Here is a 24604-nt window from a genome sequence, read left to right as displayed (position 1 = left end):
AAGACACAGGTTGTGATTTACATTCACTTTTAAGAATGTATAATTGACTCAGGTTCAGGCCACTCCAATCAGGAGAACAGAGACACCCCCTGCTGCACCTAAAGCAAGCTATCCACCAGAAGTCCAGCTCCCAACTTAAACACTGGCTTCCTACTAGATCAGAGGTCACACCGGCTGTTAGAAATCCAAAAGACAAGAAAACCAAAGATGAAACAGAAACCAAGGAACATAACACCCATCTAACAAAGACAAACTCATAAATCAATACCTAGACCTATAATCATTCCAAACCCAGATACCTAAACACCAGTGTAAGAACACAATCAACAACGGAAAGTCCAGTTGTCCTATAACAGCAAGACCTGAATATTCCAACACAGCTGAAGCACAATAAAATGACTTTAAAGTCAACTTTATGAAGATGATAGAGGTCCTTAAGGAGGAAATGAAAAAAAATACCTCAAAGAAACTGAGGAAAAAATAGACAAAAAAATTGGAGGAAATCGATAAATCCATTAAAAAATGCCAAGAAAGCCAAGGGGGCCGGGGGGGGGACAAGTGAAGAAAACAGTTCAAGACTTAAAAATTGATATAGAAGCAATAAAGAAAACATAAACTGAGGGATTCTGGAAATGTAAAATCTGGGTAAGCAAACAGAAACTACAGAAGAAAGCATCACCAACAGAATATAAGAGATAGAAGAGAAAATCTCAGGCATTGATGATACAATAGAAGAAATATATTCATTAGTCAAAGGAAATGTTAAATCTAAAAAATTCCTGACACCGAAACTCCAGGAAATATGGGACACTATGAAAAATACCAAACCTGAGAATAACAGGAATAGAAGGAGAAGAATCCCAGCACAAAAACCCAGAAAATATATTTAACAAAGGCATAAGAAAAATTTTCCTATCCTAAAGAAGGACATGCCTATAAAGGTACAAGAAGCTTACAGAACACCAAATAGATTGGACCAGAAGAGAAAGTCCCTGTACCATATAATAATCAAAACACTAAACATACACAACAAAGAAAGGATATTAAAACCTGTAAGAGAAAAAGGCCAAGATACATATGAAGGCAGACCTATTAGAATTATAACTGATTACTCATCAGAGACTTTAAAAGCCAGAAGGACCAGGACAGATGTCTTGAAGACTCTAAGAGACCATGGATGCCAACCCAGACTACTATACCCAGCAAAACTTTCAATCACCATGGATATAGAAAACAAAATATTACATGACAAGGTCAAATTTAAACACGATCTTTCCACAAATCCAGCCCTACATAAGTACATGAAGGAAAACTCCAACCCAAATAAGTTAACTACACCCACACAGCAAAACCCAAAGGGGGAAACTAACTAACTAACTAACTAACTAACTAACTAACTAACTAACTAACTCTCTCCTATATCTATATCTATATCTATCTATACCAATCTACTCATTTCTCAAAAAAAAAAGCACAGATAACAGACCAAAAAAAAAAAAAAAAACCAGGATCCATCCTTCTGCTGCATACAAGAAACATATCTAGCATAATGGAAACTCAATGGAAACTATGAGAGTTGAGAGTAACCCTAGCAAAGCCTCCTAGTAATGGGGGACATGGAGTCTGAACCAGCCAAGGTCTCAAGTAGAGAGATTCGGACACCAACCCAGCCACAAAATCTTTGAACTACAATTTATCCTTCCTGCAGAGTGTTCAACAAGGGGACCAGAACTTCATCCAGCAACTGATGGGAGCAAAAGCAGAGTCTTACAAACATTAGGCAGATCTTGGGGAGTTCTCCAGAGGAGGGGGAGGAAGGATTGGAGGAACCAGAGGAGACAGTAATATCACTAGAACTAGGCCCACAGAATCAACTGACCAGGACATGGGGGCAGGGGGCGGTATGGATCAGGGAGTCTGTAGGGGTCTGACCTAAATCCTCTACATATATGTTATGGCTGAAGAGCTTGATGCTCTTGCAGGATTCCCAACAGTGGAAGCAGGGTCTATCTCTGACCCTTTTCCTCCTACTGGGTCACCTCATTCAGCCTTGATATGATGGTATGTGCCTGGTATTTACTATTGTAGCATGTAATGTTAAGTTTGGTTATGTTTTGTTGATATCCCTGGGAAGCTTGCTCTTTTCTTAGGGGAGACGGGGGCTGGGGCTGGGGGAGAGAATAGGTAGAGAGGAGAGACTGAGGTAAGGGGAGGGAGAAGAAACTGAGGTTGGGAAGTAATATATGTAAGAATAATAAAAAAGTATAATCACTAGATATTAATTTGAGTTATATACTATTAAATATAAAGTATGTATCATAAAAATTAAGATACAGGATAGTAAGCAATTATTTATTTTGTTTTTGCATTAAAGTGGCTTGCTACAACCCCTTATAGACACTAGGCTCTCTCATACTACATCCAAAATGATGGCAGAATCCTAATTTTGGTCCTGGAATAGTCTTGAAAAAACTATCAAAGAACACTAGGTGGTGGTGGCGCCTAACCCTAACCCAGAGGCAGAGGCAGGAGGATCTCTGAGTGTGAGGCCAGCCTGGTCTAGAAGGAGGTTCCAGGACAGGCAGGGCTACACAGAGAAACCCATCTTGAAACACTACCCTCCCCCCCCCACAAAAAAATCAAAGAAGTAAACAACTAGTTATTAAAAGTATCAGTCCTATTTGACTCATTTGATTAGACTGATTTCTAGCTGGCATTTCGTTCATCTTTGAAATGCATCAATAACCCTTTCCTACCTAGAGAAGAATAAGCTACTTCCAAATCTTCAATTTCCTAATCTATTCAACACCAGCCTTCTTTTACTGCACAGGGTGACAGTTAAGTGAGGAAGTATGCTACATCACTATCAAAAAAGTATAATGGAAACATTGTTACTTTTTGTTATTTCTTGAAACAGAGTTTCTCTGGCTGTTCAGTAAGTAAGTAATTTTGTAGACCAGGCTGACCTCCAACTCATAGATCTGACTACCTCTGCCTCCTGAGTGCTGGAATTAAAGATAATTTCCCAGCTGTTAATTTTTTGAATTGCAGATAGAGCAAATCTGACAGAGTGAGGTTAGGAATCATACATGAGTAAGTTCATAAATTTAAAGTCTGAATTTTTTCACTTAATAGTTACATGATTCTGAGCCAATTATACTCTCAAGAAAATGGGCATACTGAACCTGCCTCAAATGGATGCTACAGGATTATAGATAAGGTATGTAAAGTGGTTAATGTCATGTCATTTATTTAAACTTTTGATAAATCACTTATGACTTGAAATGAGATAATGTTTAATAACACAAAATATATTCTTTTAACATAATATTTATTTACTATGTGTACAGTTTTCTGTCTGCACACCAGCAGAGGGAAGCAGATCTCATTACAGATGGTTGTGAGCTATCACATGGTTTCTGGGAATTGAACTCAGGACTTCTGGAAGAACAGCCAGGTCTCTTAACCTCTGAGCCATCTCTCCAGTCCACAAAATATACTCTTATAAAAGGAACTAATTATCTATAAATGGTAGTCAACTGAAGCATCGATGTTGAATAATTAAAATAGAAAATAATCCTTTGCCAGGACCAAGCATGCAATGCCTAATTTCTGCCTGTGTTAGTTACTGTTCTTTTTATGTTAGATGAAAGACACTGTCAAAACTGTAATAAAAATCACTAGTAATTGAAGAAATAACCAGGAATATCAATTATGTACCAAAACTTAGGTGGGTATAGTTCAGAAAAGAAAGACCATTTGTTTTAATACGAATCTTTCAAAAAGAATTATTTCTCTCAAAGGAAGGTCAGATTCCAAATGTAGAACTTGAGCATAATTGAGTAGAGGAGGGGGAATAGCTCAGAAGTATAGTATAAGCTCAATATTTGCACATGCACTTACACACACAAGCAAAGAAAATAATTAAATATGTAACAATAGTTTAGCATTTCTGTTTTTAGTTTATTGCTTCCCAGATTTCAGATGAATGTGACAAAGCAGTGACTAATAACTCACTGTCAAAACAGTTTACTTTGTCAAATAGCTAGATTAAACAATTCACATTGGGGTCAGAACAATAATATCAAGTTTGTCTTCTCTATAAATTCCTTAAAAAAACAACTTCCCTCTGATTTTTGTCAGAGGGCCACATTTCCCACTTGATTTATGTTTCTTAGCAATTGGAATGAAAAGCTTCACAAGCAAGAGTGATTGATCAGCACACATTTAGCCAAAATCCACTATGCTATGGGTATGGACTCTCACTGGCAGCCTAAGAACTCAGGTGGTTAGTTCACCACATCCTCATCTGCTAACTTACAAAATTCCTCTCTCCAGGGAGCATTTTCACCTCTGAGTTTCTGTGGCCACAGGACAGTTTTCATTCTTTCTTCCAGTTTAGTTTATTACCTCAATAATTCAAAGGAAAGGCACTTAGATGACAACACTGCACTATGCTGACACAGAGCACATCCCTCTTAGATGACAACACTGCACTATGCTGACACAGAGCACATCCCTCAGTGATATCTAAGGTTCTTCTGAGCTCCAGTGTGTTAAACTTTCTATATTAAATAAGAATGAGACTCAGAAGAAAACTTACAATGAAGGCGAAGATTAATGGGAAAAAGTGTGGTCAAGACATTTTATGTAACTGATATGAAAATGTGATACTCTTTGACACACAGGACCAAGTGTGACACCTTGGGATTGATTATCCAGAGCATTAACTATCACTCAGTTCTGAAAATGAAACATTTTATTAATATTTTATAAGTTAACTAAATACACTTACATTTTTGAACAGTTGCTCAGCAAGTTCTCTGATGTGCTTTATCATCTTCAGTGGGTTATTTTCTTCAACTTTAATTCTCTCTACTTCAAAAGCTACCAACTTGGAAAAAGAATCAGATGGCAATAATCAGTACCCAAATATACTGAATTTAGAAACTGGATTTCATACAATATGCAAACTAGAAGCCATCTAAAAATACATGTCATTTAAAAGTAAATTACTTTAGATTTGTACTGGGTTTCACCTCTATCCCAGGATGACAAAGGCTCATCAAATCCATGACTTGTCAGGTAGTTTCTACTCAGTGACTCCTGGGGAACAGTCATTCATGAGTGCAGAGAAGCCTTTCACTCTCTAGGCCTCACTCATGATAACTCACTTACTTAGAAAAATTCAGTAAGTCAGAAAGACTCCAAATACTTCTCTAACTTACAAATATGAACAAATAATTCATGCTGCTGACTGGACTTTATGGACAGTATGACCTGGGTTCAGATTCCTCATCTTTAAGTGAAGTTGGTGCCATTTAGACTCTGTTTAGTTCTCAAATGATATACACAGAGTGCATCTCCTATTAACAAGTTTGTTAAGACAATTGTGTGGGAGTATATATTTCCTTAGAGGATTGACATGAAAAGAAATGTAGGAAAGTAAACAGGTGAGAAGGGAAAGGAACTAGAGTTCCTTCCTTCCAGGAAAGCAAAGATTGCACATAGACTAATATTGCTATTAATAAACTTTCAGAGACCAGTTAGAAAAGGACTTTGGCAAGCATCTTAGTTAAGCTATAGAAGCCATCAGCCATTGGATATTTAACTGGGAACCTAAAGGTTGATATAAATGTTGGTTTGATCAAAGGCTAGTCACATTAACTGTTATTAACAGGGAACCGAGGCTCAGCAAGTGCCTACAAACAACTGTGCAAGTCAGGGTACTATGCGTTACAGCTGCAGTGCTCATTATAAGTATAGGTCTTCATCCACAACGAGCTCTGATTTCCTTTCCTTACCTGTGAGTACTTAACTATCTTTACAAAAAATAAAAGACCCATCTCAAAAAAACCAAAACAAAAACCAAAAAACTTCATTCCTACTTTCTTTTCACAAGATAAGCCACCAGTGGTAAAGGGTAACAGAGCCTTCTTTATTTTGGGTTGCAGGAGTGACTTTCTTTGATGGAAATCAGGAACTTTAAAATCTATTGGTTCCAATACAGTGATGTTTCAGAAACTGAAATACAAATGATAATTCACTTTCCTGTGCCCATAACAGACTTCTGTGAAAATGGAATAAAATGACAAAAGGAAATGTATAATTTATTTTTATAAAAGAGAAAGAGCAATAAATGCAAAATACTATCTTATCCATTTATCCTATTTCTCCCTTTCCATGTGGCCAAATTCTTGGAAAGATAGAGACTATGTATTGGTCCCAAATAGTTCTACTAAGGTAGCTAGAAAATGATACTTACTGATTAGTAGGAATGCTATAAATTTAAATTATGGCTCTATGACATTGGGGCTAAACATAACTGCAAATTAGAGTCATGTATCTGTGTATCAAGTTAAACCCATCTGTAGACTGAGAACTACTGAACAACTGTATTTCAAAAATGAGTTCTATTTATACAAACACTGTCCAATTTTCAAAAAGATTTAAGAAGCTATTCAATCTTAGTTATTCAGAATCTTTATGTAGTTCTGAAACATTCTATAATTTTTCAATTCACATTATAAATATGAAGATTTGATACACATAATATTTAGATTACTTAATGTTTAATTTATAATGTTTATGAATAAGTAAATGTCAAATCGATGGTTTTTATTTTAAATATTAGTCATTGATAAGAACTATACCTCATCAAAGAGATCACAGGCTCTATATGGGGGTCCTCTTTCTGAAACAAAACCTGCAAATGCCATTCCATTGAGCACTTTAGTGAGGAAATCGTTCTCAACCAAACCACGCTGCCCCAAGAAAGCTGTCTGTAAAGAAAAAATGTGAAATGATAATTTATCACTGGGAGATGAATAAATAGTTAAAATAAAAATGGATTGAAAATTGCTTATCATGAAACATATTTCTCTCAAAGGTTTTTTTTCTAATACCTGAAATACTACATGTATTGGAAAAAATTAAAATTAATCTGTCTAAAAGGAGGAGAAAAACCAAGTATTAATATTCAACTTTAGCAAGAGAAATATCAGTTTTAAGTTTACATATTCTGAAGGAAAATATTATACCAACTCTATGTGTCACATAACACAGTGACTTTAATCACATTCAAAAAATTAATTCAATACACATGGCTAAGAGAGCGGTTCTTTTAAGTGAGTCCACTTGACAGACAACCTGGCACTGTGTCTTACTTTGTGAAAGTGGATCACAGGTTCAGCATGGATCCGTATAAGCTGGAGGCATGACCTATATCCTTGGAACAGTTGTGCAAATAACCTAAGGAAAACTGCTCGTACTTCTTTATCCTGGAAATGTAAAAAGGAACACACAGGTAGTTTAATTTAAAAAACAAACAACAACAACAAATTAAGTAAAACAGAGAGAAGTAAGAAAGTTTGAGTGAGCAAGTGTGCTGTGCTTCCAATATTGTCTCTCCAAGCAGCAGACACAGAAACATGAGAGTCTACCCATTCTTGGGTGAAATGGTTCCTTCTTTCTACTGAACCAAATAAAATTTGATTCTAGTGCATACAGTTTTCTTCCAGAGGAAAAATAAGTAGCACAGTTTCCTCTTTTACTGTGTCAGAGAAAGGAATATATGGCAAGACCTTTGATTTTTCTATATGCAAAAATTATAGTTACAAATATAAAAGGGAAAAACTCTCAAAAGATTATATTTTAAAAGCTTATGAAATTCTTCCAACATTTATCCAAATTATAAAATTTATTCTTATTCTAATGAAATATAATTTAAAAAAGTAAGTCTTGCCAATCCAGGTTTTAATAGAAACAGTTTTAAAACCATTAAAGAAAATTCCATATTTATTCAGTCAATACCTTATTTAACGGATTAGGAAATTAAGCTCAACAATGCTTACATCATTTTTCAAAGGACAGCTCTGCAAAGTCTCCTACTGGTCACACATTCACCTCTAAGACATGAACTGGGCAAAATAAAAAAAAGTATCTGCTATTTTTCCATTCTTTTATGACTGCTAATCCAAATACATTTTGGCACACTTACTCCTCAAACCTGATTCTTTCCTATAGTCAACATTCATTGTTTCATTTTTCTAAATATTCCTCACATTACAGATGTAGCTTAGTGATACAGTAGATGCACAGCACAAGCAAGGTACTTGGTTTGATACATAGCACTACAGAATAGAAGTTTTCCAGGCTATAGCTGAGGCATTGATTTCTTTGTTGTCTTTACTTTACCTCCTTAAAAAAAAGTCAAATCCCCTCTCCTGGCCAGTACTTTGCCCTGTAACATCTTCCTGAGGACAGAAGAATTCTAATTTCTCTTTGAGGTACTTCTAACTAAGCTACTTCGGCAAACCTAAAAATAAAAGGACAGCACTCTTTTAAAGTATCAAATTTGAATAGTAAATTTCTTACCAGCATTTTTGAGTGGGATAAAGCTGTTCGTGGAGGAGGGAAAGCATGATCTGCTACTTCTAAATCAGGGTGCAAAATCTAAAGAAAACAAGTTTATTATATAAGACATCTAAGATTAATAAAACTTACTCTTTAGTTTCTTTGAGACATTAAGTGAGCTATCAGTATATGAGTGAGATTATATTCCCACCATGTGATAAAAATCAATTAATTGATACAACTTTGCATATACTGTTGTGGAAAGATCTCTAACACAAAACATTAGACTGGAAAAAAAAAGACCTCCTAGGGGCTGGAGAGATGGCTCAGGGGTTAAGAGAACTTTCTGTTTTTACAGATGACAAAGGTACAATTCCCAGCAACCACATTATGGCTCATAATCACCTGTAACTCCAGTTCCAGGAGTTCCAGGGACTTTGAGAGATTCTTCTGATACGTACACATGTGGCATGAAGACAAAATACCCATACACAAGGAATAAAACAAACACTACAAAAATGAAAATTTATATAGCACTGTCTCACTTATTTGAAAATAATAAATAAATGCACACACAGATAAACATACATCTGAGTATCCACAGTTCTCAAAGGGCATATACCAAATTATAAGCCACTACTGGGACGTGAGCAGTTAGGAGCAGTGCTACATATCTGTGTGGCTACTTCTTGAAGGAGGTTTATTTTACATCTTGCAGTATAAAAACTAAACAGATGAGATAGAATAGAGAGCCCATAAATAACACCACACAGCTACAAACATATGATTTTTGACATAAGTGTTAACAACATGTATTACAGAAAAAGCAACTTCTTTAACATATGGTGATAGGAAAATGACACACACATGTCAAGGAATGATACTAGACCTCTCTGTCTTATCCTGTAAAAAAAAAACTCAAAATGAACTAAAAAATCATAATATAAGGCTGAAAATTTGCAACTTTTAGAAGAAAACATGAAAAATATTTCAAGATCTATTCACAGGTATAAAGATCTTCTGAAGAAGGCTCCAATGTCTCAGGAGAACCAATAATGGTACTACATGAAATGAAATCATGAGAAGAGAGAAGAGGCAGCCCACAGAATTAGAGAAAACCTTTGCCAACTACATTAGTGGATCAGGAAGTCATATCTCGAATATATAAAAAACTCAAGTGTTGCCGGGCGTTGGTGGCACATGCCTTTAATCCCAGCACTCGGGAGGCAGAGGCAGGTGGATTTCTGTGAGTTCGAGGCCAGGCTGGACCGACAGCCTCCAAAACAGAGAAACCCTGTCTCGTAAAACCAAAAAAAAAAAAATAACAAAAAACTCAAGTGTTAAAAGCCAATAAAACAAACCATCTAATCAATAAATGGGTCAATAATTTAGTTTGCATAAGAAAAATTCAAATGGGTAATAAATATTTGAAAAAGAATGGGCAACATCTTTAGCAATCAGAGAAACAAAAATTAAAACTATACTGAGATGCCATCTCCTGCAAAGTCAGAATAACTATCATCAAGACAACAAATGACAACAAATGGTAGCAAAGCCGTGGTAAGGCAGAACTTCAAATACCACTGAGAAGAGTGTAAACTGATGCAACCTCTATGTAAATCAGTTTGAAAGGTCATCAGAAAAGTGAAACAACAAAACCAAACCAAACCCCATCACTTGACATATCTATACCACTCATGGAGTATTCACCTAAAAGAAACTAATCAGCAAATCACTGAAATAAGCATACCCATGTTTACTGCAGCAGCACTAGTCTAAACAGAGTAATAAAAATGGGTTAATAATTAAGAGAGAGCTAGCTAATAAGAAGCCATCGGCGAAAGAGTTTATAATTAATATAAGCCTCAGTGTGTTTATTTGGGAATAATGTCTGCAGGACCAGGCAGAACAGAAACTCTGTCTTCACTAGTCAAAATAACCAAGATAAGGACCCAGTCCAGATGCCTATCAATGAATAAATAAAGAAAATATATTATGCAGTTTTACTAATTGGAATGTATGAAAGTTTCATAATTGAAAACCTATTTTGTATGCTAACAAAAATAAATTCAGGAATGTTTAAAGGGAAGGGTGGAGAAATAGCTCAGTGATTAAGACACTTGCTGCTCTTCAAAAAGATCTGGGTTTGGTTCCAAGTACCTACATCATGGCTTACAACCACCTACAACTACAGTTTCGATACCTTCTGGCCTCTTCAGTCATTGCACACATATGGTGGACATACATGCAAGCAAATAATACATACCCACACAGTAAAAATGAAAAATATTTTTAAAATACACTGAAAAAATAAAAGTAGAAAACATGAGAAACTAATTAGTTGAAATATTCAGGGAAGAAAGAAGCTCTTGAGCTTTGCATTTCAGAAGAGTGTAGACTATGATGAGTCTATGAATAATAACATGGGAAATACAAGGTGAAACTACCCAGAAAAGCTAAAGTAAAAGGTTAACATTTGAGTTCAGCTTTGTGTAGCAGAATATTTGTTTACATTGTGGAGATGTGTCACTGTGATTGGTTTAAGAAAGAGCTGAGTGGCCAATAGCTAGGCAGGGGAGAATAGGAGGGACTTCTGGGCAGAGAGAGGAACTTGGGATGAATCTAGGTAGTGCACAAGGGATGCCAATGAGACACTGAAGGAGCTGGACATACAATACAGAGGAGAGGTAACTGAGCCATGTGGCAGAATGTAGATTAATAGGAACTGGTTAATTTGAGTTAAAAGAGCTGGTTGTGGAAAATTCTAAGCTAAGGCCAAGCTTCATAATTAATAATAAGTTTCTGTGTTGTTATTTGTGAGCTGGCAGCCTAAAGGAAGGTGCCCAATGTCCAGCAACATATATCCAAATAAGGCCTGAGAAAGCTAGAAAAAAAAAATTTCTGAACAAGGAGTCAGACATGGCTTTCAGGTAACCTTGGTCTCTCAAGCAGACTCAGGGCATGCAGCATGCAGAGGTGCGGCCTCTCTAATACAGCTGAGCACTTAAGCAGCCTGGGTGCTACTGGGGCTGGAGACTAGATAAAAATGTCTGCCACAGCTTGGACATAGCAGCTTTCAGAGCATGGCCAGTCAGGCCCAGGGTGGGAGGGTGGGGGCTGGGAGAGTAAGTCACTAGCACCAAGTGCTGAGGTTTTGCCCAGCAGGGGGCCTAGTTGCTACCTAGCAGTTTAAGCTTTGGCTCACGTGGACAGAAAATGTAGTGGCACTTAGTAAAGCCAAGTCCAGACTGAAGAAACCTCTAAACAGTTACAGAATGCTAAAGAAAGAAAACAAAATAGGTACAGACAGGCATAGAAAATAAATAGTTTACAAATAATAAAGTGAAGTGTTTAAAGAATACTCATATAGCTACATGAGGATGGGAAATAAAGTGTGCCTGGATCTTGTATGTTGCTTTATTGACTTTAAGGTTTTTGAATGCTGATGAGCTAAGGACAAATGAGGCTGAGAGACACTGGATTGTAGAAAAAAAAATTGCTAAATTAAATCAACCTATACATTTTAAAAATGTCATAATTTCATAAGGAAATATGTTGTGTTGGGGGAGGGGATATACCTTTATTTTCACAGGAAATGAAAAGGTATGGGTTTTTCAAAGTTAATAAAGATCAGATTTGATTGGGAGAGATCTCCTGAAAATCTTGGTTACAGATATGAAGGAAGAAACCAAAGAAACGTATAACACAGGTGACATATATGCTGATCCCTCTACAAGGGAACAGCTCTGAGACTGGATGAGACATGACAAATCTTGTTGACTATAGTGTTCTCATGACTTATTATTACATGCCATACTTTCATATGACACAGATGAAGATTTATATTACAATTTGGCTATATAGTCCAAATGGACTTAGAAAATTGAGAGACATCTTTTACTGCTCAAACACAGAGCAGAGAATCATCTTTAGCTGACTTGCACATGCCACACAATTCCACACTTGTAAAGGGAAGCTTTTTCTTTGAGAGGAGCCTTCCCGCCAGCCTGGTTCTAGATCCGCATCAGTCCCAAATAAACACACAGGAGGCTATATTAATTATGAAGCTGTTGGCCTTGCTTGTTTCTTACTTGCTAGCTCTGACTTAAGTAATTACCCCATAATTGTTAATCTAAGTATTTCTCTTACCGGAGAATAGTTCCGGGCTTCCTACCCCATGGCGGTTACATTTTGCCCTCTTTTGTTTCTCCTACCCAGAGTCCTTCTGGACTCCTAGTCCCTCCTATCTAGATTCCCTATTGGCCAGGCAGTGCTTTATTGACAAATGCACAAGACTTCCCCAACAACCAAGCACATATTCTATATGTGTTTTTCAAAGTTCCCTTATCAAATCATTAAATCTGATTTCTTTTGGGTCTTTGTTGGACAATATAAGCTGCTCTTATCTCTTATTCATGATATACTATACTGTGTAGTATAGCACATAACCTACTATGACTGAGAACTGTGATAATAAACACATGCAGTTTTTACCACAAATAAACTGCATATATTTAACCACATTTGGTGGAAGAGGCATTGCAGGTGAAGCATACATCATGTAGAAGAACTCCTACAAAAGCAACTGTCTTAAGAACTAAAATATTTCTTTGTTAATTTTGGCACTTAATCATTAAGTAATCATTTATATAATTGCTAAATAATTACATATAAGAATTCTAGAAACATTTAATTTCTTCAGTAACTCAAATACTAATTTTTTAGCAACTGCCATATCTATATGCAATCAATCCAATTACATAGTTAATATTTTTCTTAAAATTATTCACCTTTTGAAATGTGGTTATTATCTGAGATGATACTATCTTTGGAATTAAAAGTCTTGATGAGGGGGGAAGTCCTTCTGTACATGTTTCTCTGAAGTCATAGGTCATTGTCCCACCCACACAGGATTGTTGGCTAACCATTTTAAGGGTAGGGCTTTTGGTCCCTCTATGAGTTCAACACTTGTTTTATTCTGTTTTTGTACAGCCTAGATGGTCAATGTCTGTTTTATATAGTGCCATATAACACTTTTTCCATAAACATGAGTTGGTTTATGGTTCATTTTTGATACTAATTTGGGTATTAAATTGCTGCAAAAGATCACAACCCCATAGATTTATTGCTATATTAGCAACATATGGTCTTATACTTCCTTTTTGTCCTTCTGGCCCTATACATTCAGCCCATCTCATCCTTGGCTTTACATGAAATAAGGTTCCAATCCTTAAGAATTGAACATCTACCTCCTGAAGGCACCAACTAAGATGCCAAGATTCTGGAGTGATAATGGTGGCATCCTTACCTGTGTACAGTAATCCTTCAAGTATAACGTTATTGATTTTTCTCTTAGTTTTGGTCTTTGGTCATTTATCTAAGTCTGCCAAAATACACATTTTCTGTTTCCTTCTTGAATTTTTTTATACATTCTCCAAAGTTATTCTACCATACAGAGCAGTACCACTTTTTACAATAGCCACTAGATTTCCTAATTGTTCTGAGGAGGATTGTTCCCCCATAGTGACTTCGGGAATGACTGGACCAATTTTGATATGGGGTCCTTCAAAGAGCCCCCCACTCCGCCAAAGGAATTTCCAGATGTTAAAGTGTTGCCTTGTTTGTCTCTTGTCGACCTATATTCATTGGTCCAGAGTCGGCCTTTGCCACATCCTCTACATAGTCCAGAAGGCTGGGACCTTCTATTTGAGTTATTCCCAGAAGAAGCATTATTTATAGATATGCCTTGTCTGCAATTTTTTCTCAGATGGCCTATTCTACCACAATTAAAGCATTTGGTATTTTGATATCTCCTCATACCTTTGGAGATGGCTTCACCTACCCATAAGAAATCCATAATTATCCTTGTAATGCTTAAGTTTGAGAAAGCCAGCTATTCATCTCTCTATGAAATAAAACATCTTATAAAGTCTAGAGTATAAGCCTATTGAAGGGATATGATTTGTTCAGTGACATCAAGTTATAGACTATAAACTGAGTCCTATATTAGTCTTTCTTATTCTGTAACACCTTGTATTTCAGATTACAAATTATATTAGGAAATATCAGGCTTCTCTAAATGCTTTCCTTTTATAGATAACCACAATAAAAGACATAAGAACTAATACAAAGTTAAAAGTTTGCAGAGAATAAAATCTTTCCTGGTAAAGGTAAACTTTTAAACTTCTAATTAAGGAAGGAACAAAACAACATATTTCAACAGCCCAGACTGGAATATTAAGAAAACTACAAAGGCCTTACTTCTACCAACATCTTTAAAGGAAATGTACAATTTCTTGGAACTCCTCAATAGAGAAGGCTGGCCTTCAATTCAGAGATCTGCGTGCCTTTTCCTCCTAAATCCTAGGATTAAAGGCATGTATCACTACTACCCAGTGGGAATGTATAATTTCTAAGGTTCTATTTTTCTGGTGTCAGAAAAATAAGCACCTAAAAAAACTGCAAATAAATGTGTTTTAGGGCTAGGGAGACAGCTTTCTTGGCAAATGCTTGCCTTGAAAGCACAAAAACCTGAGTTTGATTGCAGAAGCCTAGTTTGATGGGGGAAGTCCTGTGTATTTGTCAATAAAGCACTGTTGGCCAATAGGGAACCAAGATAGGTGGGACTAGGAGTCCAGGAGGACTCTGGGAAGGAGAAACAAAGAGAGTCAAGATGCAACGCCATGGGGTACTAAGCACGGAAACCTCTCCAGTAAGAGAAATACTTAGATTAGCAATTATGGGATAAATACTTAAGTCAGAGCTAGCCAGTAAGAAACAAGCAAGGCCAACAGCTTCATAATTAATATAGCCTCCTGTGTGTTTATTTGGGACTGATGCGGCTCTGGAACCAGGCTGGCGGGAAGGCTTCTCTTTACACTAGTTATTATTTTTGTTTTATTTAAAAAACAAAACAGCTGGTCGGTGGTGACACACGCCTTTAATCCCAGCACTCGGGAGGCAGAAGCAGGCGGATCTCTGTGAGTTAGAGGCCAGGCTGGACCGACAGCCTCCAAAACAATACAGAGAAACACTGTCTCATAAAAACCAAAAAAATAAAAAATAAAAAACAAAACAAAAACTAAGGGGCTAGAGAGAATGCTCAGAGGTTGAGAGCACTGACTGCTCTTCCATAGGATCCAGGTCCAATTTCTAAAACCCACATGCCAGCTCACAACTGGCTGTAATTCCAAGATCTGACACCCTCATATAGACATACATGCAGGCCAAACACCAATGTACATTAAAGCAACAACAACAACAAAAAAAAAAACAACACCTGGGCATGGTGGTTTACAATTGTAATTTCAGTTCTGAGGATTTGGAGACTAGAGGATTCCTCAGGCTTGCCAGCCAGCAAACCCAGCCTACTTGGCAAATTCCATGACCACATGGAATTTTGAACCTTTACTGCTTCAATTAATCATATGTTAACAAACTACAAACACTGATTAGACAGGCTGTTTTGTAAGTAAGAATAAAGTTAGGGACCAGAAGCTAACAACTTCTAATAGGAAAAATTTGAGAGAACAGGATTTTTTTTTTTTTACAAGACAGAGTAATCCTGGCTGTCCTGTACTCTCACTCTACAGACCAGGCTGGCCTCACAAACTTAAGAGATCTGCCTGCCTCTACCTTCTTAGTGCTGGGATTAAAGGTGCACACTACCACACGGGGCAGGAATCATAGACTTTTGAGGCAAAGTTTTATCTTATTTCCACAATATTTGGTATATAGTATCTACTGTAAATATACAGAATGAAAAGCAAATATAACCACCTAGTAAATGAAGGATTCTCCTCTAAAGGCTATAAAAGACTTTATTTGTTTCAAACATAGGACTCTCTAAGATAATTACATCTATAACAGGGTATGGGAGCATATATCTTTAATTCCAACATTCCGGAGGCTGAGGCAGGTCAGCTTTGTCTACATAGCAAGTGCCAGTGACAGAAATGTCTCAACATAATATGTGTGTGTACATGTAAACACACATACACACATACATATATAATTACAGACATTGTCTTTTAATCCCAGTTTCAGGTTTCAATCAGGAAAAATGACCATGAACAAAGAGGCCTACCAAAGACAGCGCTGCTTGAGTCTGGTGAAGAAGTGGTTCCGGGAGAGAGGAGAGGTGAATGCACTCAGGAATTTTGATAGTTCCTCCATCCAAATCTGCTATGATTACATCTAACTGAAAAAGATTTAAAAATGAACTATAATTCATAAAGTATATTTGTTGTTAAACAAATTAATTGGCAGTGGATAACTCAAACCAATTGAGGAGGAGGTTCTTGGCTATCACAGTAAGTGTTCTATGTTTGGAACTTCCTCATTACTTTACATTTCCCAACTTCCTGTGAAATTAGGTACTGTACATGAGTATACATTTGTCACTGAAGGATGAAAAGTGATATGTACTCTCCGGCTCTTCCAGATAGCACTGCTATAGGGCTCTACTATGTTATCTTTCTTCTTTCCATAGGGAGAAACTATGAATTGATAACAGTAAAGCATTAATCATCCATATGGTGACACTACCTAAGGGGATTGTAATAGAAAAAGCAGGAAGGAAGGAGGATTGGATGGTAAATGATGCCATGCAGCAAACTACTCAGGCACATTGAAGAATTTCTATGAAGTGCTATGTATTAATAAAAATTCCATTTTAACTGAGCTTTTGTATTTGGCTTCTATAAGAATCAATAAACAAAGCACTATATATAAAAAATTACTGTTTAGATGCAAAACCCAGCTTGGAGTAGTGATGTACACCTATATTCAGCACTTGGGAGGCAGAAGGATGAGTTCAAGTCCACCCCCACTATGTAAGGAGTTCAGATTTGTGATCAGCCTATGATACATTAGATGCTGTCTCAAAACCAAGACTAAAACTGAAAAAAATAATGCCCCAAAAATCATCTGTAGTGTTTAAAAGATGATACTTAAAAATAACTTACATAAATATGAAAAACTTACATAAATATTTTGATGTGATTATAAGTCATTCTAATTTATTCATTAAATTATTAAATCTTCAACTGGCAATATTCGGTTTGCCCTATCTCTATTTAGTAGTACTAAGATTATTTACAAATTATATGGGACCTAATTTTTAATAAACATATTTAGTAGCTTACACATTTTTATATGATGATAAAGAAGTTAAGCAGAACTAGATATTAATTACAATGTTAGGAGAATCGATTGGTATATAAGTGGGGGGTCTTGTCTACTTTTTCCACAGTGTCAATGACATCTGTGATATGGTTCCAGCTGCAGTTGCTGTGTGAGGAGCTCCAAAGCTTCCTTCTGTGCTGCATTTAGAACAGAAGCAGCATTACAAAGTCTTGTGGATTACAGATGTCATACCACCAAATCCTTTTGGTAAAGAAATTTTCTTATATTCTCTGAAAAGTGCCACACAGGCTCCCTACTACACTTCAGTCATCATGCTTCAGAGTATACTCCTCATCTCATATTAGAAATCCCAGTCCAATACTTGGCAGCTCTCACATCTGGAAACACAACCAACAGTAATTTGTTTCTGTAACCATTATATCTACAGATGGCATTTTAATGTCTTATAGCTACAAACAACAACCACCACCTTCTCCTTCCTCTATGTGATAGTCTTTAAATATTGATCTTTAGCGATTAAGTAGTATCAAATTATCACTTGAGACAATTTCCTCAAAGAACTGCAATTTGTAAACTTCTAATTCTGATATCCTCTGATACACACTGCTATAATCATAATATAGGCATTATATTCAAAAGCAAACACACTATTCTTGAACTAGCTTTAGCTTCTGTTGAGTCACACGAATTAGGAATTTGGTAGGGGCTTATATTGAATTTGCATTCCACTAAATTTAAACTCTCTGCAAACTATTTCACTCTTGCAAGTTAGATTTCAGGAATTCTATATTGGCAGGTCTCATTTTAAAACACTAATAATTAAGCATTAGTAAGAAAATTATGAATAAAATAATAGATTAATAATCCTTATCATCTACAACAGTGATTCTTAACCTGTAGGTTATGACCTCTTTGGGGGGTGAACAACCCCTTTCACAGTGGTTGCCTAAGACCATTGGAAAACACAGATATTTGCATTACGATTTATAACAACAGCAAAATTACAGTTACGAGCTGGCAACAAAAATAATTTTATGGTTGGGGGTCACCACAACATGAGGAAGTGTATTAAACGATCACAGCATTAGGAAGACTGAGAAGCAGTGATTTACAGGAATATAGACTTCTTCATATGAAGACTAATGGCAAGATAAAGGGGATCTGTTACTCAAGGGTTATTTTAAAGTGAGTCACAGTGGCACATGCCACCACTTACTCACAAGACTGAAGTTAAAGACTATTGTAAGCTTAGGAGTTAGAGGCTAGCTTAGGCCACACAGCAAGACCCTGTTGGTTTTTTTTTAATAATTGATTGATTAATTAATCAATGTTTGTAAGAGGGGCACACACATGCCATGGTACATGTGTAGAGGTCAGAAGACAACTTCCAAGAGTTGATTCTTCCCTTCCTCCTTGTTTGAGGCAGAGTTTCTCTTATTTCTGCTGCATTGCTCACATCAGGATAGCTGACCTAGAGTCTTCCAGGTGACTTTCCTAGCTCTGCTATGAGTGCTGGAATCCCAAACACCACTGCAATGAACTCAGGTCAAGTATTTTCACCCTCAGCCATCTCCCCTGTCTAAAGCCATCTTATACATAAATAAATATATGAATGAATAAAAAAATTATTCAAAACTCTCATACTTGAAAAATTAAATATATTTAGATTTCTTGATATTGCTTTCCTTCTAGTCTATCTTTTGTATGGGAAAAGCACCATATCTGAAAACAAGAATGACGGAAAATCTTGTAATACTCAAATACAAAAGACTCAAAATCGGGACATTTTAGAACTGGATACTTACAAGCTCATGAACATCAGTTTTAAAGATGGAGTGTACTCCAATAATAAAAGGAGTTGGAGAACTCAAGACTTCCAATAGCTGAGCCGGAAGAATGGGAATATAAGGATAACTGAAAATAATAAAAATATTTTATTTATGTTATTTTCCCTAAATGTGAACACATTTCCCTTTATTTCTATGCAGTCCGAACAGTAAACATGTATTTATTAATTATTTGAGAATTTCACACCATGTATTTTGATCATAGTCACTGACTCCTCTCCCATATAAACCCCTACCACCCTATGCCGCCCCAGCTTTGTGTCTTCTTTTAAATTTTTAATTACTATTTTAATAAATAAATTTTATTATTTTATAATATTTAATATATTTAGTAAAATAAATATGATTTATTTATTTTAAATAAAAAGTAACATTGTTTTATTTTAATTTTTATTAATTCTTTGAACTTCATACAATGTATTTTTATCAAAGTCACCACTACTCCTTTCAGATCTACCCCAACTCCTTACCTGCCAACTCTGTGTTCTTTTGTTTTTGGGGGGTTTTTTTTGGTCTGATTTTAAACTTATTTATATTTAGAAGTTATCAAGTAGACCTGGTGTGGTGGTGCCAGCATTTAAGCCTCATATTTGGAAGGAAGAGGTATGTGGCTGACTTGGTCTATATACTAAGTTCTAGGCCAATCAGGGCTAGGTCTGCATAAGAATTCACAGTAGTTGTGACAGCATGTACAAAATTTATACAAAGCCCAAGCCAGGCCAAATCCAGCATGGAGATGGGAACCAGGCATTCGATCCTACCTCTAGCTGTGAAACTATTAACATTGTTAGCTGCTAGGAAAGGGAGAAGTGGTTTTCTCTGTAACTATACCTGGGAAGTCCACACATCCAAGATTATTTGGACAGCACAAATTGGTCTTGAAAGTTTTATTTCTTTATATTTAATGATAAAAATTGGGTGGGTAGAGAAGGAGAGTGGATCTGGGAAGTGGTAAGGGGTGGGGATATAGTCAAATATGAATGAAACTCTCAAAGAACTAATACATTTTCTTAAAACACTGAAGTACTTAAAATAAATCAATTTTATTAGCATAATTGTTAACACAAAGTTCTGAATGGAATAATTTTCAAAATTTCAATGTTTGAGATAGGATCACAATGCATGCATGTGCATGTACACACACACACACACACACACGAAGAAGAAGAAGAAGAAGAAGAAGAAGAAGAAGAAGAAGAAGAAGAAGAAGAAGAAGAAGAAGAAGAAGAAGAAGAAGAAGAAGAAGACGAAGACGAAGACGAAGAGGAGGAGGAGGAGAGGAGGAGGAGGAGGAGGAGAAGAACGAGGAGAAGGAGAAGGAGAAGAAGAAATAGAATCACAGATAACAAAACACAAAGTAAACGGAACCCAGTAAGTGTCCTCCTTCTTCCTCCTAAAATGCATGCTGTTTTAAAGTACTTTTCATTCCTGATGTTGAGGGGAGCATTGACAGGACCTCCATTCTCAAGGCAATGTAGGGACTTGTCTAAATTACACTGTGCTTGATGCTCACATTCAATAAATACATTTTTAAAAATTTTATGAAAATTACAGAGGCGATCTAAAATTTTATCTAGTGTTCATGAACTTAAGTTTCTGGGATATTATGATTAGAAAATTAAACCAGAGTAAAATATTCTGCCCGCCACCACAGTTCCAATTTTTAAAATTTGTTTTATAATTTTTATTATGGAAAATATTTAATATACCCCTTAAAAGTAAGTGGGAAATTTATAATGAAGCTGTATAATCTACGTTGGGCAATGACCAATGTATAGCCACATATGTCTCCTGACTAATAATCTATTCTCTATGCTATTGTGAAGTAACATCACATCATTTACATACAGATAATTTAAGAGGTATCTAAAACAGATAAGGACTCTTCATTAACAGAATTCCAACAGCTCCTAAAAACTTATACACTAGTATCAAATAGCACTAATCAAAGATTTTTATCAGTACTGAAAGATAATTAAGTATTGCTGACAATACTATTCAAAGCAAGTTAAATATTTTTCATTAAACTAATTAGCTCTCAATCATATACAACTTGGAAAAGCCCCAAATTTCAGACTAAATTTTATTAGAATCATAACTCTCTAACTCCATGTAACAAACCTCCATGGTTCAAAGAAATTGGGTCATGACATTTTGATTTATCAACAAGTAATGCATATGGTGGGAATAAATAAAATTACCAAGTAAAAACTTCACCTGTATTTAAGAGGAAACATTAAAGATTCCAGGGCTCTACAGGCATCACTAAGTCTCTGGAAACTTGCGGAATGGAAGAGAACCTTATTTTCTGTAAGGACTGCACAAAAGAGGTTGAGGACATTTTGAATTCCTGAAAAACACAAGAACAAAGGCTTACTTGACACAACAAACTGTACTGTATTGCCACCAATCACAGATTATCTATGACAAAGAAACTCAAGGAATATTCTGGAAATCTCCAAAGGAAAATAATTGATTAACTTAGCCTACATAACCTATAGACAACTGTCTTTCTGGATATCTATTCTTTACACCATTGTGATGCTATACTCACTGATCATGTGAGTTGTTTGGATATTTACTACCTTCTTAATTCATCTCCAAGATTCCCATTAAAGGTGCTGGCATTGGCTTTTGTTCTCCTTTGTCTAATGTTAAAACAGTTGTGCTTCAATATGACACTTCAGTCACCAATGATCACAATAGGGGTCTGATAAGGTCATAATAGAGGTGACAAATTCCTATCATCTAAGGACAATGTTGTTGTCCTAATACCATTGTACAATGCATTTCATATTTGTAATAATGCAGGCATAATAAAACTATTGCTAGTCATATGAAAGCATAGAACAATTAGGTACAATGAATAATGTAATCAATGGCTATATAATTGGCTTATGTACTTACTATACTCCAGTGTAGTTTGTATTCTGTATTCCTTCTACTTACAAAGAAAACTCTATATTGTGTTGTGCTAGCAGTAACCATTTTATATTTACTTACATATGTGTTATATATTACATCTGTGATTCTTAACTGTATCATTTTCTCCTGCGCTTGATTCAATATAATGTTATTTTTCACAAATGGCCCTCAGCTTAACAGGCTATGATAGCTGTCTGTTTTCACTGTATAGGCTAGATATGTAGCAGGTTATATTATCTAAGATGTGGAAGGACATACGTTTGAGGATGTCTGCCCAATAATCCATTTCTCGGAATATAGTCTTGCTATTCTTGACACATAACTATATGAGGTGAGCAGCTAATCTTTGGTCCACTACTTTTTCCTTTTGCCTTACCTCAGGATCATAGCAATGGAGCCAGCCAACCAAGAAGTGAAATCTCTTTAAAAAAAAACCTTTCTCAAGTTGTTGTGGCTGAATATATTTTGTCACACTAACCAAATGCTAACTTACACACATGGTTTTCTATCTTTTCTCTTGAGAGTCGGTTGTTGTGGAATATTAGTTTAAAATGTGTTATATTCATTTAGGCTGTAGAATATTTGTTTAATGATGCATACATGTTTGCATTCTTCTGTGTTGCATTTGTTTAACTCTGTAAAGCTACTTTGTCTGCCTAAAACACCTGATTGGTCTAATAAAGAGTTGAAACACAAATAGCTAGAGAGGAGAGCTAAATAGGGGAGTCTAGCATGCAGAGAGAATAAATAGGAGAAATCTAGGGGCAAAAAGGAGGAAGAGTAAGCAAAGAAGGAGAGGAGGACATCAGGGGCCAGCCACTCAGCCACAGAGTAAGAAGGAAAGCAAGATATATAGAATAAAGAGAGGTAACAAGTCTAGAGGCAAGATGTAGTTAAAGAGAAACAGGATATCAGGATTGTTACACAGAGAAACCTTGTCTCAAAAAACAAAATAGAAAAAAAAAAAGGAAAGAGGATAACTTAAGTTAGGAAAGCTAGCTAGAAGCAAGCCACGCTAAGGCTGGACATATATAAGTGAGATTAGAATTCTGTGTATTTATTTGGGAGCTGGGTGGCTATTTGATACTTGTGTATTAATGACTATCTTGATTGTTATCATAGAACCTTCACCCAGTAACTGATGGAAGCAGATGCAGAGATCCACAGCTAAGCACTGGGCTGAGCTCCGGGAATCCAGTTGAAGAGAGTGAGGAGTGTTAATATGACCATAATGGAGAAAGCCACAGAAACAACTGACCCAATATAGTGGGACTCCAGACTGACAGCTGGGGAACCTGCATAGGACCTCTTAATGTGGATGACAGTTTTGTGTGGCTTGTGGAGCCACTGGCAATGGGCCCAAGATTTATCTCTAGTGTATGAAGTGGCTATTTGGAGCCCATTCCCTATGGAGGGATACCTTGCTCAGCCTAGATATAGGGAGAAGGGCCTTGGTCCTGCCTCAATATGCTATGACCAGATTTTGTTGACTCCCCATGGGAGGCCTCACCCTCACTGAGGGTGGGCAAGAAGAGGGGGGATAAGGGGAACTGGGATTAATACATAATATAAAAAAGAATGTTTTAAAAATGAATTAAAAAGAATTCAATATATTTATGTACACACATATGTATTATACACATACACACACACGAAAAAATTCATCACCACAAGAGGTTTCTTTGTGATGCTTTGTTGTCTTTCTCTTCCCACCTACAATGTAGTCAGAGACTATTTTTGTCATCATAGATTAGACTGCAATTTAAGAAACTGAATCATGGCTGGGCGTTGGTGGCGCACGCCTTTAATCCCAGCATTCGGGAGGCAGAGGCAGGCGGAGCTCTGTGAGTTCGAGGCCAGCCTGGTCTACAGAGCGAGTTCCAGGAGAGCCTCCAAAACAATACAGAGAAACCCTGTCTCAAAAACCAATAAATAAATAAATACATAAATGACCTGAATCATAAACTATGCATTCTTTTCATGTGATGGTTTTCATCAGCACAATTATTTTTTAGTTAATTTATGTTGGACATATCAATAATTCATTCTTTTATATTGTATAAGTCATCACATGGATAGACCACAGCTTTTTTTTTTATCTAAATTAGAAATAAGCTTGTTTTACATGTCAATCTCAGTTCCTTCTCCCTCCTCTCCTCCCCTGTCCCCTACCTGCCCCCAGCTCATCCCCTTTCTGTTCCCCAGGGAGGGTGAGACCTTCCATGGGGGATCTTCAGAGTCTGTCATATCATTTGGAGTAAGGCCTAGACCCTCCCCTGTGTGTCTAGAGTATCACTCTATGTGGAGTGGGCTCCCAAAGTCCATTCGTT

At 36.3% G+C, this 24604-nt stretch overlaps 1 protein-coding gene across 4 annotated transcripts in view; it reads right to left on the bottom strand.

Annotated features, from left to right (window-relative positions):
* Sbf2 (SET binding factor 2) overlaps nucleotides 1–24604 on the bottom strand; it is a 360275-nt gene that overhangs the window by 152657 nt on the left and 183014 nt on the right. For all 4 annotated transcript variants that reach the window (XM_040756376.1, XM_040756381.1, XM_040756385.1 and 1 more), the window contains exons 7-13: nucleotides 21567–21699; nucleotides 19308–19416; nucleotides 16442–16555; nucleotides 8377–8454; nucleotides 7167–7280; nucleotides 6654–6782; nucleotides 4796–4894 (exon numbers count right to left, since the gene is read on the bottom strand). In XM_040756376.1, the coding sequence (XP_040612310.1) occupies nucleotides 4796–4894; nucleotides 6654–6782; nucleotides 7167–7280; nucleotides 8377–8454; nucleotides 16442–16555; nucleotides 19308–19416; nucleotides 21567–21699 (776 nt within the window). The remainder of the gene's footprint in view (nucleotides 1–4795; nucleotides 4895–6653; nucleotides 6783–7166; nucleotides 7281–8376; nucleotides 8455–16441; nucleotides 16556–19307; nucleotides 19417–21566; nucleotides 21700–24604) is intronic.

The sequence above is a fragment of the Mesocricetus auratus genome, unplaced genomic scaffold (assembly GCF_017639785.1).
Source record: "Mesocricetus auratus isolate SY011 unplaced genomic scaffold, BCM_Maur_2.0 Super-Scaffold_4256, whole genome shotgun sequence".
In the NCBI taxonomy this organism is placed as follows: Eukaryota; Metazoa; Chordata; class Mammalia; order Rodentia; family Cricetidae; genus Mesocricetus; species Mesocricetus auratus.
The sequence above is the reverse complement of the archived record's forward strand: the minus strand, read 5'-3'. Positions and strand labels throughout refer to the sequence as shown.